Source organism: Camellia sinensis, chromosome 11, assembly GCF_055761805.1.
Source record: "Camellia sinensis isolate YWXY chromosome 11, ASM5576180v1, whole genome shotgun sequence".
Lineage (NCBI taxonomy): Eukaryota > Viridiplantae > Streptophyta > Magnoliopsida > Ericales > Theaceae > Camellia > Camellia sinensis.
The window spans coordinates 117149058-117164391 of NC_138971.1; the positions used below are offsets into that span (position 1 = coordinate 117149058).

The 15334-nt window shown below is 32.6% G+C and overlaps 1 protein-coding gene across 1 annotated transcript; it reads left to right on the forward strand.

Annotated features, from left to right (window-relative positions):
- The first annotated feature begins 6685 nt into the window (after positions 1-6685).
- Positions 6686-7792, forward strand: LOC145802573 (uncharacterized). The gene is made up of 2 exons (XM_082895307.1): positions 6686-7307; positions 7521-7792. Exons 1-2 carry the CDS (start codon positions 6686-6688, stop codon positions 7790-7792), a joined length of 894 nt encoding a protein of 297 aa, XP_082751433.1.
- The last annotated feature ends 7542 nt before the right edge of the window (positions 7793-15334 follow it).

Here is a 15334-nt window from a genome sequence, read left to right on the forward strand (position 1 = left end):
GAGAGGAAGGGAAATCTCTTTCTATTGTCTTCCCTTTCTACTTCTAGGCTAGCAAATTAATGTTTTGACAGATAGTATATAGTAATTTCCCTCTCTCATGAAAAACTAGTTGTACTTGTTTATTTATTGAATCAAATGTATATGTCTTCAAGGTCATTCATCAAGGCTTCTTACAAGTTTTCAATAAAGTTGCATTTGGGTAAGACAAAGCATGTCTTTACTGGTAATTTTTCTGAGGGGAAATTACAAAAATAGAAAAATGATAAAAAATCAGAGTTTAAATTTTGTCAAAAAAATAAGCTTTAATTTTTATTTTTATCAATTTAAATTCTAATTTTTTGATTTGTTTTCAATTTAAACCATCGACCTACTTTCCTATAAGCTACAATGAAAGATGTTTTATCAGCTTTGAAGAATTCTTGATTTCAAATGAGTTATTTATTTATTTATCTTTTTAAATTTAAATTTTTATCTAAATGTATAATTTATTACACGTCTTCAACTTTGTAATAAATAATGCTGAGTTTTAATTTTCCAGTGCCCTTCATTTTTCTTGAATTAACTTATATTCAATATTTCAGTTACTTTACACATTAACATTTTTATTATGTGAATGTGATGGAATTCAGTGAACTATTTAAAAGGAATATATATAAATATTAAAAGATGGGAGTGATAGGTATTGGTATCATTGTGAGAGATTTCATGAGAAATGGCATCAAGCAGTGAGAGAATTGCAAATGAATCTATTGTGGACAATATTAAAGTAGTTGGGGCGTACAAAATTGTGTCTTTTGCCAATGGCTTGAATTTGTTGCATACAGACTAAGGAATATTACTTTTAACCAAACAAATTTGTTTTAATGAAGAAAATTTCTAAATCTATTAGGAATCATACAAGCTGAGAGTAGTTACTTTTAACCATACAAATTAGTAGTAATGAAGAAAATTTCTCATCTATTAGGAATATCATTGCTGATCTGATATTAAAGATTGGATGGGAGTTTTAAATCTACTTGTATTCATGACAAAATGCTAGGAAATGAAACTGCCCATCTATGGTCACTTTGAATGGAAGAGGTTCTAATATCATTTTGTCTGTTTTTTATAAATGAAATCATCTTTCTACATAAAAAGAATTTTTTTAATTCTTCAACGCGTTGTTTTTAAATCGTTACATTAGTAGAAGAGTTCCATCATTCCGCATTAGTGAAGGGCAAAGGACAGCAAACACTCCCAGGGAATTATTTAACAAAGTTCACTCGTCATTAAGCAGTGTGGTGGAACGCACTTTCGGCGCCAGGAAAAATCAATGGGGGTTTATTAGAGACATGCCTCGGTATGATTTTGCAAATGTGCAAGTTCAGTTAGTAGGTGCGTCAGTGGCGTTACATAATTATATTCGTCGAAATACAGGCAATCTAACAACTCTTAACCCCATCTTGAACGAGAAAGAGGCTATGGCAATGGTAAATGCCATACCATAAGTTGAACATGATGAGGATGGTTTAATGGTTGGAGGATAAGGACCCACATATAGCATTTGCGCGACTTCGCATACGAGACAAGTTAGTGTACATGCGTAATAACGGAATGTTAGGAAATATATAATAGTCCACCTAATATTCGTAGGCTTGTAACATGGGTAACCCACGTAGAGGAGGCTGTGTGTAAGTATATTATCATATACAATATGTATGTGTTTACACGAGAAATAATCCCTATTATCAAAAATTTAAAAAAAATTTCAACAAATGGTTACAATCGATGACATAAATATTTCAAATGTTTGCATTTTTCTTAAAAAAACACAAATAAAATCAAAAATATCATTTTTCACGTTATTTAAAAAAACAAAACATAAAAAAGCCTTTTCCAAAAAAAAAAACCGAAATTATCATTTTCCACGTCATTTTAAACTAAAAACATCAAAAATCCTTTTCCAAAAAAAAAACAAAACAAAAAGGGACAAAAATAAAACTAAAATTACCATTTTCCACGTCATTTAAAATAAAAAAGCATGAAAAAGTCTTTTCCAAAAAGAAAAAGAAAAAAAAGACAATAAAAAAACCGAAATTACCATTTTCCACATCATTTAAAAAAAACATAAAAAAGCCCTTTCGAAAAAAAAACCGAAATTATCATTTTCCACATCATTTGGAAAAAAAAAAAAACATAAAAATGCCTTTTCCAACCCAAAATAAATAAATAAATAAATAAATAAAAGACAACCAAAAAAAAGACATTAAAATAAAACCAAAATTAGCATTTTCCACGTCATTTAAAAACATAAAAAAGCCGTTTCCAAAAACAAAAACAAAAAAAAAAAACCAAAATTTTCATTTTCCAAGTCATTTAAAAAAAAATCTCACAAAGCCTTTTCCAAAAAAAAAAAAAAAACAAATTGAAAACAATAAAAAAAATTAAAATTAAAAAAAAAGAAAGAAAACACGAGGTTGACGTGTCAGGCTTAGCCGCCCAGCAGTGGCCAACTTTCACCCCAAGGGCAGCTGGGTAATTTCACACGTGGACACCTCACCAAAAAGTAAAAAAAGCCAAAAAAACCTATCCCAAAATAGGTTTTTTAGTCCTAGGCTAAAATAGTCAAAAAAGCCAAAAAGCCAACCCACTTCCCAAATGAACCCAAATGGGCATAATACACCACAAAATGATGAGTTTTTGTAGTCTGATTGTAAAATAAAGAGATGATTTAAAATAACCGGACAACGGAGATCCACATAGAATTCCCTATGTGTTTGGTGTGAGTTTCTAATCAATTTTTCACCCATATATTTGAATACTATGTTTGGTTTTAATTTTCAAATTATGATTCCAAATCAATTTCAAAATATATTTTGAAAACATGTTTGGTATACCAGACAATTTTTGAATTTTTTATCCACTCGTTTTTTTTTCTTTTTTTTTTTTGTTGCAATTGCTAATCGCCACCTGTTATTTGAAAAAAAAAATATTTGTTTTTAATATTTTTTAAATATAGAAATTATTTTTTTAGACCAAAATGACAAATTATTTTTTTGAATTGAATTTTAAAAAGGATTTGGTTATGAGTTTTGAATATAATTTACAATAAAGTTTTGAGTTGTGCGTTTGGCTATGAGTTATAAGTTTTTCAATTAAGTTTTGAAAATTCTTTTCAAAACTCATAACGAAACAACTTTTCTCATTTCATATGTCACGTCAAAAATTCAAAACTCAATTCAAATTTTTTTTCAAAACTCAGAACCAAACAAATTTTCTCTTTTCAAATCATAATTTCAAAACTCACAAACTCAAAATACAATTCTATTATCAAATCATAATTCTAAAACTCTACCAACGATAGCTATAATTTGCAAGACTTTTTTCTTTTTGGGTTGGCTTTCTTCCCTCCATGGAAAATTATCAAGTTTGGTATTATATAATTTTTTCTCTCTTTAATTAAAAACTTCTTTTGCACATTCGAGGCAGGTTTGAAGGACACCGCAATATTTAGTCTTTGTTTAGGAAGAGCTAAAATAGCATGACTTTTTAGTTTTTTTTTTAGCTATTTTAGCCTTTTTTTATTTTTGTTTTTAGTTTTTTTGACTTTTGTCAGAGAAAAAATGTAATGATTATTATTTAGATATGACATTTTATCTTATTAGCTTATGTAACTAATTTTATCTTTTGTACTTTTTTAGCCAAAAAACCAAAACCAAACATAGCTTTACTGCGATTTGCATGCCAAAAGCTAGATTTGCTGTTCAAATCTTTGTTCACTTTTTCTTATGATACATGTTCTTTATTTTTTTTGTGAATAATTTTAGGTATTCATCTTTCAACTTTGCCGAATTTACTCTGAATGGAATTATGTGGTTATGATTGAATTTGTGTGGTGTGATGTTTATGTGTAAAATAAATTTGAATTACAAGATAAAGATTCTGGATAATTTTTAGATTGATAAAGATGGGTTTACAATATTACTCATTTCTCTATTTAAAAAAAAAAACATTATATAGAGGAGTGCACACCAATTAAGCAACACACATATTATGATGTTAATTTTATTTATTTATTTATTTTATTTAATTAAATTGTACACACATCATGTGTGCTAACCGCTAGTCTTCATAAAATTCATTATCTGCTCTAATAACATATTAACTAGTTATTTATGTTAAAATTTATATTATTAAGAGATTTTACTAGTCAGCTAAGCCAAACTTGAGGTTATTTGAACCTCCCTAAAAGCTTTCTATTGTAAGAGAAAGTTCTTACAAATTTCCTCTTTGAAAAAAAGAAAAGAAATTGTATATATATAATCAATGTATTCATCATTTAAAATTTGAAGTACGATCAAATTGATTTACTAGGAACTTGATGGGAAAGGAGGTCTTTATGCTCAACTAGATCAACCAACCAAAACCCCGCGTGAATTTTATCATTCATTGAGAAAATTGGGGTCATCTTAATTTATTGGGTAAATTACACTTATCATTTTGAAGATTTATAGAAAAATACATCAAATTTCATAATTTTAATATAATTATGTTAAATTTTTTTAATATTTTAATTCACATGATATTTAATTTAATTTATTTTTTTTCAATAATTTGTTAGTCATAAAATGATATCTCATCTCTTTTATATTGAATTTTTTTTATTATTGTATCTTGTGATGAATTTTTTTGTTAGTCAAGAAAATATATTTATTGATTATTGTATTTTGTGATGAAAATTAAGAATATTTGTGGTGTACGTCATGTGACTCACTCTATGATAAAAGTTACAAATGGTGAATCTATGATGCGCGCAACTAAAGCAAAATTTATAACCATTTTGATTATGTATATTACAAATAATTTATGATGAGAAATGTTAGGAATAATTTTGGTTATAAAATTACAACATATTATTTAGTGCTTGTTTTGAAACGTTATAATTATATTATGCATATTGTAATAGAATACGTATGATATGCACCTTGTGAAGGAGGCACATTGTTGAGAAAATATTATTTTGCCCCCAAAGCTATTACTTAAAAATCAAATCAATTCTTGTTCTTTTAATAAAATCAATTTTACACATAAACTATTTAATTTTGCATCAATTTTATCCTCACCATCAATTGTTGTTTATAATCAAATAGAAGTTGATGATATGGCCCTCAAACTTCATTTGAAATTTCATTCTACCTTCCAAACTATTTCTAAAATATCAATTAGACCCTTGAACAAAATGAAATTTGAGGGTCTAATTAATATTTTATAGATAATTTGGGGGATAAAATGAAATTTTAAATGAAAACATGATGCCAAGTTAGCAAATTCTGTCTGATCATAGACGACAGTTGACAGTGGGGTGAAATTAATCCAAAATTGAATGGTTTATGTGTAAAATTCCTATAATCGAAAGAATGGAAGTTGAATTGATTTTGAGTGATAGCTTGGGGGCAAAGTAAAACTTCCTCCACATTGTTTAAAAGATGGTTGAGCTTCTCCATAGAATCCATTTCAGGTTTTGTTTCAATGATTCTAATTATTTATTTTGTAAGGTCTTTAATGTATATTATTTATGTAGAAAAATTAAGTTAAACCGATAATTATAACATTTTTATTTTATTACTTTTATTTTTGAAAAATTAAACAAATATTTTTATTAAAATAGACTATTTATTTTTTTAGAAAAATAAGATAAAATGAAAATATCATAATAATTAAATCAATTTAATTTTTTTTATAAATAACATAGACAAATTTTTTTTATAAATAATTCGAATCATTAAAATAAAATTCATAATAAACTCCATAAACCAAAACGTAATAAAATCCACCCTCAAGTACTCTCAAGACAACGCAGTGGGCCATATTTCTTCCTCGCGTCTCTTCAATTATTGCCTCGGTAAGCATCTGTAGTAGGCCACCCCCTTCAAGTTATGGTGTCACAGTGTTTATTCTCTCTCATGATCCAACTCTCTTTGAAACCCTGACCATAAAAGAAAAAGCGTGTTGACTCTCTCTCATTATCCATTTTTCTCTTTGAAACCTAGACCAGACCAGACCATCAAAGAAAAAACCTCTCTCTCTCTCTCTCTAGCCAAGACTCCAACACGACCATGTTTTGGTAGTAGTTCCTTTCAAAGCCATGGGCAGTAGTATCTCCCAACCAAATCCACTTAACAACCACCACCACAAAGCTACCACCGCCGCCGCCACCACAAACGACGACGACGACTACGACGACTACCAAGTTAGAATTCTTGCGCTCACTAACATGATTGGTCGAGATCTTAATTTCATGAAAGAGACCATGACAGAGATTCAAAAGTTTGTAGATCATATGAATGTGCAAATCAACCACGCTTGTGTGAAATTTGAGGAGCTCAAAACAAGAGAAGGAGGGAGTGATACTAACGAACCTGACCAACTGAAAATGTCTGTCAACAAGTTGAAATCTCAGATTGCCTCCAAGCTTAAAATCCAATATGATGATGATTCAAAACCACATCGGAAACCATGGTTTGATGGATCCATTAACAGTAGCAGCGACAAGTACCAAGTCGATGTAAACAAGGCCGACAATTTGCATAGTTTCTACAATTAGCCACAGTTTGATCACACCATTGCACTTGAAGATATCCAGGTATTTGTCTGTAGACTCCCCTGGAAACTACAAGATTGTTTGAATTTTTTCCGGGTTTTCCCAATGGCTGCCATAAAGAAAAGGTTTATGATTTACTTGTGGATTGGAGAGGGATTTCCATCCCCAACAAATTCGATGGACCAAAATACAGAAGAAGAAATTGTGTTGGGGAAGACGGCAGAGGATTTTGTCAATGAGATCTTGGATGAGCTTACTGCAAAGGGCTTCATTGAGCCTATCTACAAATATTGTGGATTGGTTGTGGATAGCTACAGGCTACACCCTTACATTCGTTCTGCTTTTACTTTTGGTTATTTTTTGCATGGATGCCTCATCTTTTGGAATAGATGGATCGTCAACGTCGATGCAGCTATTATTGATGAAAGACATGAAATTATTTTCAAATGGGGCACCGATTTGAAAGTTGTTTACTTGGGAAGGTGGCGGCACTCGGTCACGCATCATATTGAAGTTCCAGACATCAAAATTCTCAATGCATTAAAGAATATGAAAAAATTGAGGTTTCTTAGCCTTCGTGGAATTTCTTTGATTACAGAGCTTCCTCAGTTTATTTCACAACTGACTAATCTTAAGATTCTGGATCTCAAAGCGTGTCACAATCTCAAGGTGGTTCCAGATTGGATTGGCCTGCTTTGGGTGTTACCTTTTGGATCACATGCCAAAGGCGCTTGGTGCACTATCTAATCTCCAAGTCCTTAAGGGATTTATTATTGGAGATTCCAATGACAAAAATCATGTACTATCAATGATTTGACAAAATTGCCAAAGCTACGAAAATTGAGCATATCCACAAGTATGAAAGAATTTCCAACAGATCTGCAGCTTCATCATTTACAAAGATTAAAATCTCTACAAAAGTTGAAAATATCTTGGTCAGGATGCATTTTACAAGGTAAAACTGATGATTCACTTAAGCAAGCACAACTATTTTCCAAGCAGACAAAGCTGACAAGATCATTCATTCAGCAGCGTGATCCAAAACTTCCTCTCTCATTGGAACTTCCTTCATCGTTGCAAAAACTAAAGCTTGAGGGTTTTCCTGAGATAGATACACCCGGTTGGTTGTGGTCTGGCAATTTGAAGAACTTGAAGAAACTTTACATCAAAGGAGGACTATTGTGTAATCTGGGCAAAAAGGAAGTTCTATAGAATGGCTATTAGACCAGCAATGTTGTATGAGTCGAAATGTTTGGCGACTAAGAAACATGTAGATAAGATAAGTGTTGTTGAGATAAGGATGCTAAGATGAATGTGTGACAATACTAGAAAAGATAGAGTTAGGAATGTATATTCAAGAATGGGTTGGAGTAGTACCGATAGAAGATAAGTTGAGAGAAAATAGATTGACATGGTTTGGTCATATACAACGAAGACTAATAGAGGCAGTAGTGAAGGGATGCGATACAGTGGCAGTAGATGAAAGTGTTAAGGGATGGGACAGATCTAGATTGACGTGGACTAGGGTAGTAAATAAAGATATGAACCTCCTTAGTTTGATTAACGAAATGACCTTGGATAGAGTCGAGTAAAGAAGAAGGATTCATGTAGCCGATCCCATTTGATGGGACTTAAGGCTTGGTTTGGTTTTGTTTGCTATATAAAGTGAACATTACCATTACGATTCACGATTTATAATTCACAATTGGACAACAATAATCACACAAGGTGGCATTCTTTGCATGGACGACAGTGTTGGATAAGATTCTCACTACTGATACTCTTATTCGATGTCAGCAGATTATGGTCAATTGGTAATGTATGTGCTGTAGGGATGTGGAGTCGGTGTCTCATTTTCTTTTTCATTGTTCAGTTTGGGTGTTGAATTTTTATTTGTTTAATGTGATTTGGGTATAACAACGAAGTGTTGAGGGTGTCCTTTATAATTGTAGAGGGGTAGGGTTGGAAAGAGGCATAGAAAGGTGTGCACTTTGGCACCTTTGTGTCTGATATGGATGATTTGGTTGGAGTGTAATCGGCGAGTTGACTATAGACCGCTGTGCTTTAATGAAAATGAGTCAGAAGTCGGGAGAGTCGTTCAGGGAGAAGAAGAATCAGTGACTCGTTTGAAGGATCAACTTTTAGTGTTTTTCTATAGTTGGATGTCAGGGAGAGTGTCCACAGATTTGTTTGGTTTTGTGGATTTTATAGATACTCTTCTTGCTTAGTTTTTATTTTTCGGTTGATTCTTTGTCAATGTATTTGTTAGAATCGCCCTAATGCTTTTTTGTTAATAATATTGACTTATTTATTAAAAAAAAATTTTGATCACAAATTTCAAAATTTCCATAAAAGCGATAGAAAAAATAGTATTGATTAAAATGAAAGTGAACGGTCTTGCCTTTGGTATTTCTTGACAAAATGAAGGTAGTTCCGTCAAACAATGATTGTTCTCATCATCTTGGCACTGTGGCAGGTTCCAGCAAGTATGGGGCCCCTGATAGAAACATCGCCAGTGATAGAAGTGTAAAAATGGCCCGCGGCCTGGCCTATTTAGGTCCGTTTAGGCCGAACCCGAGCCCTTAGGCTTGGGCCTAGGCCATCATTTTGAAGCCCGGCTTGGCTCGTGGACCCGACCCATGGCCAGACCCATCGGCCCACTTAAATCACACTCAAGGCCGGCCCGTTTGGTTTGCCCAAGGCCCAATATCTTTTTTAATGGAAAATAATAAACTTTTGGTAGAATAAATTTAAAAAACAAAAATAAATTGTTAGGCCCGCCCAAGCCCGAGGCCTGAATACCCTTGGCCTAATTTTTTTGGCCCGTGGGCCGGCTTGGCCAAGCCCAAATTTTGGCAGGAGCCCGCGAGGCCCGAAAATTTACAACCCTAGCCAGTGAACGGACATTTCTTGTCAATATAAGTTCCTGCAAACATGGAAGACATTGGGATTAGTTACTAGTTCTAATTTGATACATTGGGATTAGTTACTAGTTCTAAATTGGTTGGAATGTGTTCATATTTAATTACTAATTGATCTGAATCTGGAAGGAAGACATACCAGAGCAAAGAGTAGCAAACAATTCTAATTCCCTTATTTCATTAGAGTAAATTTCATTTTACTCCCCATGATTAGGGGTGAGCAGTGGATATGCCAATCCGCCCAAACTGATCGAACCGAACCGATCCGCCGCATTTTGGACAGATGCGTGATGACGAGCAGACGGTTGTGGATTGATTTTCTCCAATCTAACTAATTTTGGACGGATGACGGATTTAAGGTTCCTTTGGCCGCAACCGAACCGCCAAACCACGAGCATCTCTAGTAATTTGTAAGACTTTACGTTTTAAATTTGTTTAGATATTCTGTTTGTGTTTTTAATTGAAAAGGAGTTTAAATATTCTGTTGAAAAAGAGTTTTCAACTTGAATATATTTTTTGAATTGAAAAAAATAAATGCATTATATATATATTTTTTGGTTTTTAAATCTAACTCTAAAAATAATAAATAAAAAAATGATATATGCTTGTTGGTTTTTGTTTTCAAAAATAGATATAGATGTAACAATACAGAGTCATACAATCTCTACTACTGCTCTGTTCGTGGTTTTGGTGGTTTGAATTGTTTTTATATTTTAAGAACCATAGATTGTAATAATTTATGTGGATGAGGCATGTTGTGATTGTAATATGTGGATGAGATATGCAGTGATTGTAATATTTTAAAGTTTCAAACTTTCTTTCTTTGGATGAGGCATGCAGTGATTGTAATACTTTTTTAAGTCATTGATTGTAATACTTTTTTTTTTTTTGAGGAAGTGTACAAGTTGAATTATGTTGAAAATTTATAAAATTTTAAACCGCCAAACCGATTCGCATCCATCCGTCAATCCGCCAATCCGCTCAATCCACATCTACCGGATTGGCGGACGGATGGAAGATTGAAGGTTCTGTGCCCGCAACTGACCTGCGCCCACTCCTACCCTTGATTTGGGCCATGTGCACAAACCAAGTGATTTGTGGACTAAAACACACTGCTAAAATCTATTAACAACATATGTAAATGGACCTAAATAATCTCATAATCTCATTCTCTTCTAAATTAAACCTCTCTATATTATATGTATGTATACCTCTCTCATTTTTAACTCATCCTCCTCTTCTTTGCCATGACTAACGGCATATAACTACCCAACCCACCAAAATTCAACTTCTAAATTTGCAAAATAATCCCCTGACATTAAGAAATAAGCACATAATCCCATGTGATTTGTAAACTAAAACACACCCTAACATCTGTTAACGACACTTGTAAATAGACCTAAATACCCTCATGTTCTTACTATATTATGAACTAAACATTTCTATATAATATAGACATAAGCATACATATGTAAACCTTTCTATATAATGTAGACATAAGCATTCTTACCATATTCTGAACTAAACCTTTCTATATAATATAGACATAAGCATACGTATATAGTCTCTCTCTCTCTCTCTCTCTCACACGCGCACACACAAGCTTACTCAGTCATATCCTATTTAACCTATTTAATTTAAGTACATTTCTAAACAAATTTGTGATATTTACAAAAATATTAATTATTTTTGGAGTTCTAAAAAATGCACAATATATTTATTTTAGTACCCCTAGATTTAAAAAAAAAAAATTACGCCCTGGCATACCCACAAAAGTATCCAACACGTACCCATGTTGTACAAACATTCAACTTTTTAAAAATAAAGTATCGGATATGTATTTCGTGTACCTAGTACGCACGTAGTTGTGCCCGTACCCATACCGGATACATACAACCCATATAAAGATTTATGATAACATATAGATCAATAAAATTTATGGCATAAATATAAATATTTGATGTCAAACTCCATCTTTAATACCAAAAACATTTCACCACAGATAATGGAAGTTTCAGTCGTAATGAAATAAGAAATATGAATGCTAACAACACCGCTAAAAAAGGTAGAGCAAAATTTCAAGCTATAGCAATGTAATCATAAAAAGAACGACTGTTGACATCATTCAAATCATGGACAATCATAATGGCCAAACTCCTTGTATTGGATTCACAAAAAGAACAAAGATGGGCTTAATCCTTAAAACTTATTATTGAATTTAGACCCTTCTAAAAAATGAAAAAAATTAAAATCTTCGAGATATTCATTTGTGATTATATTTCAATTTTAAACAATGATTAACAATCCTAATCAAACAATTAAAGACAAATTGACATAATTATTTAACATGGAAAAATCACAATTGGAGTGTCTCCAATTGTGATAAAAATAAAAAATAAAAAATCATGGGCCACAACCACAAAACAATCTACTAAGAAGGGAAAAAGAAATTATACATGTGTACCCTCAATTACCTAGCGAATTCACGCTTGAATTGAACCGACTCCAACGTGCCTCTTCCACCACTGTCTTCACCTTGGAATTGTCTTGCCCAACGTTGAATCCACAATGTTGAATCCACGACGATGAGCCACTCCGGAATCTACCAAAGTTTCATACCCAAGTTCTCCCGGAATCCACTGAAGAACAATTCTCTCTTTTATGAATAAAAGAAAAGAATTAAATCCATTGATGATATTGATATAAAGTTCATGGATCCATTGATCACTCTGAAATCATCAAGGAAACACTCTTAAAGTACCTTCCAATATAAAAAACTTTGTTTTTTTTCCTCTTTGAAAATTTGGATGGCTCAAATCTTAAAACAAGCAAACAACGCATTTTATAGTAAACTGGATCGCGAAGACTGCTCGAGTACACACCTCACAACTTAAGCGATGTGAGTAAAGGCAGTGCAAAACATATAGGCTGATTGCTCGAGCATACCATTCACCACTCGAGCGGTGAAACTTTCTTCTCAGAAGTTCAGGTGCTCTATAAAAGTACTAGAAGATCATTTTCTCAACTCGAGTACACAAATGACCGCTCAAACAGTCAAACAACGTCGACTGCATTTTTGCTTTTTGCTTCGAGGGCGCTGCCCCTCGATCTCGCTTGGGTGCTACCCCAGACCTGCAATGGGGCGCTACATCTTGGACCCCCACGAGCTGACCGGGAAGCTCAATCCCTATACATAATCAGCGAAGTGGCAAACATGAAATGATCAAGATCACAAACTTCTCTGCATAGACACAATTTGGATTGGGTTCGCATCTAAACACTCACATCCTTATTGAAATAAAAGAGCGAATAAAATTACAACTGAAAAGAGTTTTGTTAAACAGGATTGTCAATTATAAAAATACTAACAAAAAAAGTCAAATGTCAAAATAGTTAAAAATTTACATAGAGCACAACCTTGCAACTAAATTAGCAAACAATGAATGACTAGATAATTCCAGATAGATTCTTCAAAATTTTCCTAATAATGAATTTTAAAATTACTAATTTGAAATAGATTTGGTTAGCTAAGATATAAAAACACAACAAAATCTAATTGGTTTCCTCAGACCTGGGTCAGGATTTTACCCAAAAAAACTAGTATCTTGAATTTATAGGGGCGTTTTTTTTTTTTCCAGTAGGTCTTCTCGACAATAATGTATAGGCAAAAATGCTAATTTTGTTACTTTGATTGTTACTAACATAAGGCACCTCAGATATAATAAAGGCTGATGTGGACAAAGGTAACCAATAAATGGATAACTAGCAAACGCTAGGCTAGACAAAAGGCAGTTTAGGTGGAGTTTGGCAATTATTTTTTTAGAATAAAAAAAAGCTGATGCGTTTAATAATTGCTGAAAAAGTTGATTTTCTATTATTAGTACTCATACTCCTTTGTTAATAATTCTAGTGATTCGATTTATATGCTTATTCTGATAGGAAATAGGATATTCAAATAAATAATTTTTTATCGATTGATTATTCATCTATTATATTTTCTTGAGAAATTTTATTTTATTATTATTATTATTTTAGCTCAAGACAAACATGCTTTTGCTTTGGGTGGTTTGAGTATGACTTATTTAGTGGCTTTTTGACTTTTTAAAAAAATACGTATAGAAAAGTAGAGAGGTGATTTGACAACTTGTAACAAATAAGTCAATAAACAACTTATTTAGGTGGTTACCAAGCCACCAGATTTTTTAGTCCATGGCAATCAAGCCTTAGTCAGTTAGTGTAGTTGGTTGAGATGCTCTGTTATAGTTGTAAGAAATGGTTTGAAAATTGGTTTGGGAAAAACTTATTTTTTTTCTTCCAAACCTTGGTCTAATTTTTAGGTAGGACCCATGCGCCAAAGTTGGAGGGTCTAAGTGGTAACGCTGTCTATGCCGCGTTGTGATTCACGTAGTATATTTGGTTGCTCAAAACCATTATCAGGTGAATGGGAAATTGATGCCAAAATGGGTTCCATGAAAATGGTATATTTGCTGGAATTTCCATAAAGGTTTTAGTTAAGATTTGTCCCACATTGGTTTGGTGGGCAAACTTTGTATGGGTTTATAAGGCTTGGGTTTGGAACTTGGGGAGGGCCCCAAGGGGTACCCAAGTTTTCTAGAAGGGTGAGGTTGTCCGGTCGGTCAAGCATGCTGGGCTAGGCTGGGTTAGGGTGCGGGTGCGCGGTGTGAGGGTGGGTTGGGCTTGTACGGCCCAATGCTTATCTTTTTGGCCCAAAAACTTTTGAATTTTCAAATTCAAAATTATTTCATTGGTCCAATGCACCTTTTCTGAACAGGTTCTTATCTGTTTATTTTAAATCGAACAGGTTTTTATCTATGCAAACTGGTTTTATCTGTTCAAAATTTAAACCAAGCAGATTCCTACTTGTTCAAATAGTACCGAGCAGGTACTATACCTGTTCAAACAGTACTGAGCAGGTACTATACCTGTTCAAACAGGTTTGCTACCTGTTTAATTCAAATCTGAAAAGCCACCTTTGCACCTATAAATAGACAAGTCCCTCATTTGGATTTTCACTAATTTTCGCTCTTCTATGCTGCTATTAATCTCTGCATTTTGCTGTATTATTTTTTTTGTGAGAAAGAGTGTAAACACAAAGTGTGTTCATTGTGCCTATAGTTTGTAGTGCTGCTACTATTCGTTGTTGATCATTTTATCTTGAGAGATAGACGTTCATAATCTGAAAGCACCAAGGAGATGACGAATCTATCTTAAGGACACATTGTTAAACACTAGACTTGAACAAAATTTTGTTCGAGAAATTAATAAGTTAGGTAATTAATTTACTTTTTTGTTTTATTAATTTTTCCTTTTTCCTTTTTCAGATTCAGATTTTATTTTTGTAACAAAATAAAAATCTGTTGTTGTTTTATTTTATTTTATATACTGTTTTGATTTTTGTAATCAAACAGTCTCTCTTTTCTTTAATTCTTTCTTTGAATACATTGAAAATTATCCAACAATAGTCTGTTTTGGTATGACTGGAACATAAAAGATAGAGAACTTGTAGTAAGAAATTCTTCTCTCTAACTATTGGCTGTAAGAATTGCTCACATGGTTTTCTTCAAATTTTACTCTAACAAAACAAGTCCAATGCAACATTCAAAATAAAGCATTTCAGGTAAAGCCCGGATCAACTTATTTCCCACTTGTCATTTCTTATACACAATCCAACAACAAAACACACCTTAAAAGCATACAAACCCATTAAAAAAATAACTGCTAAAAAACCATAATTCAGGTACACAGTTAAATAAAATTGAAAAAAAAAAATATTAACGCCATTATGTACCATATACCTTCAATGGCATCTGTA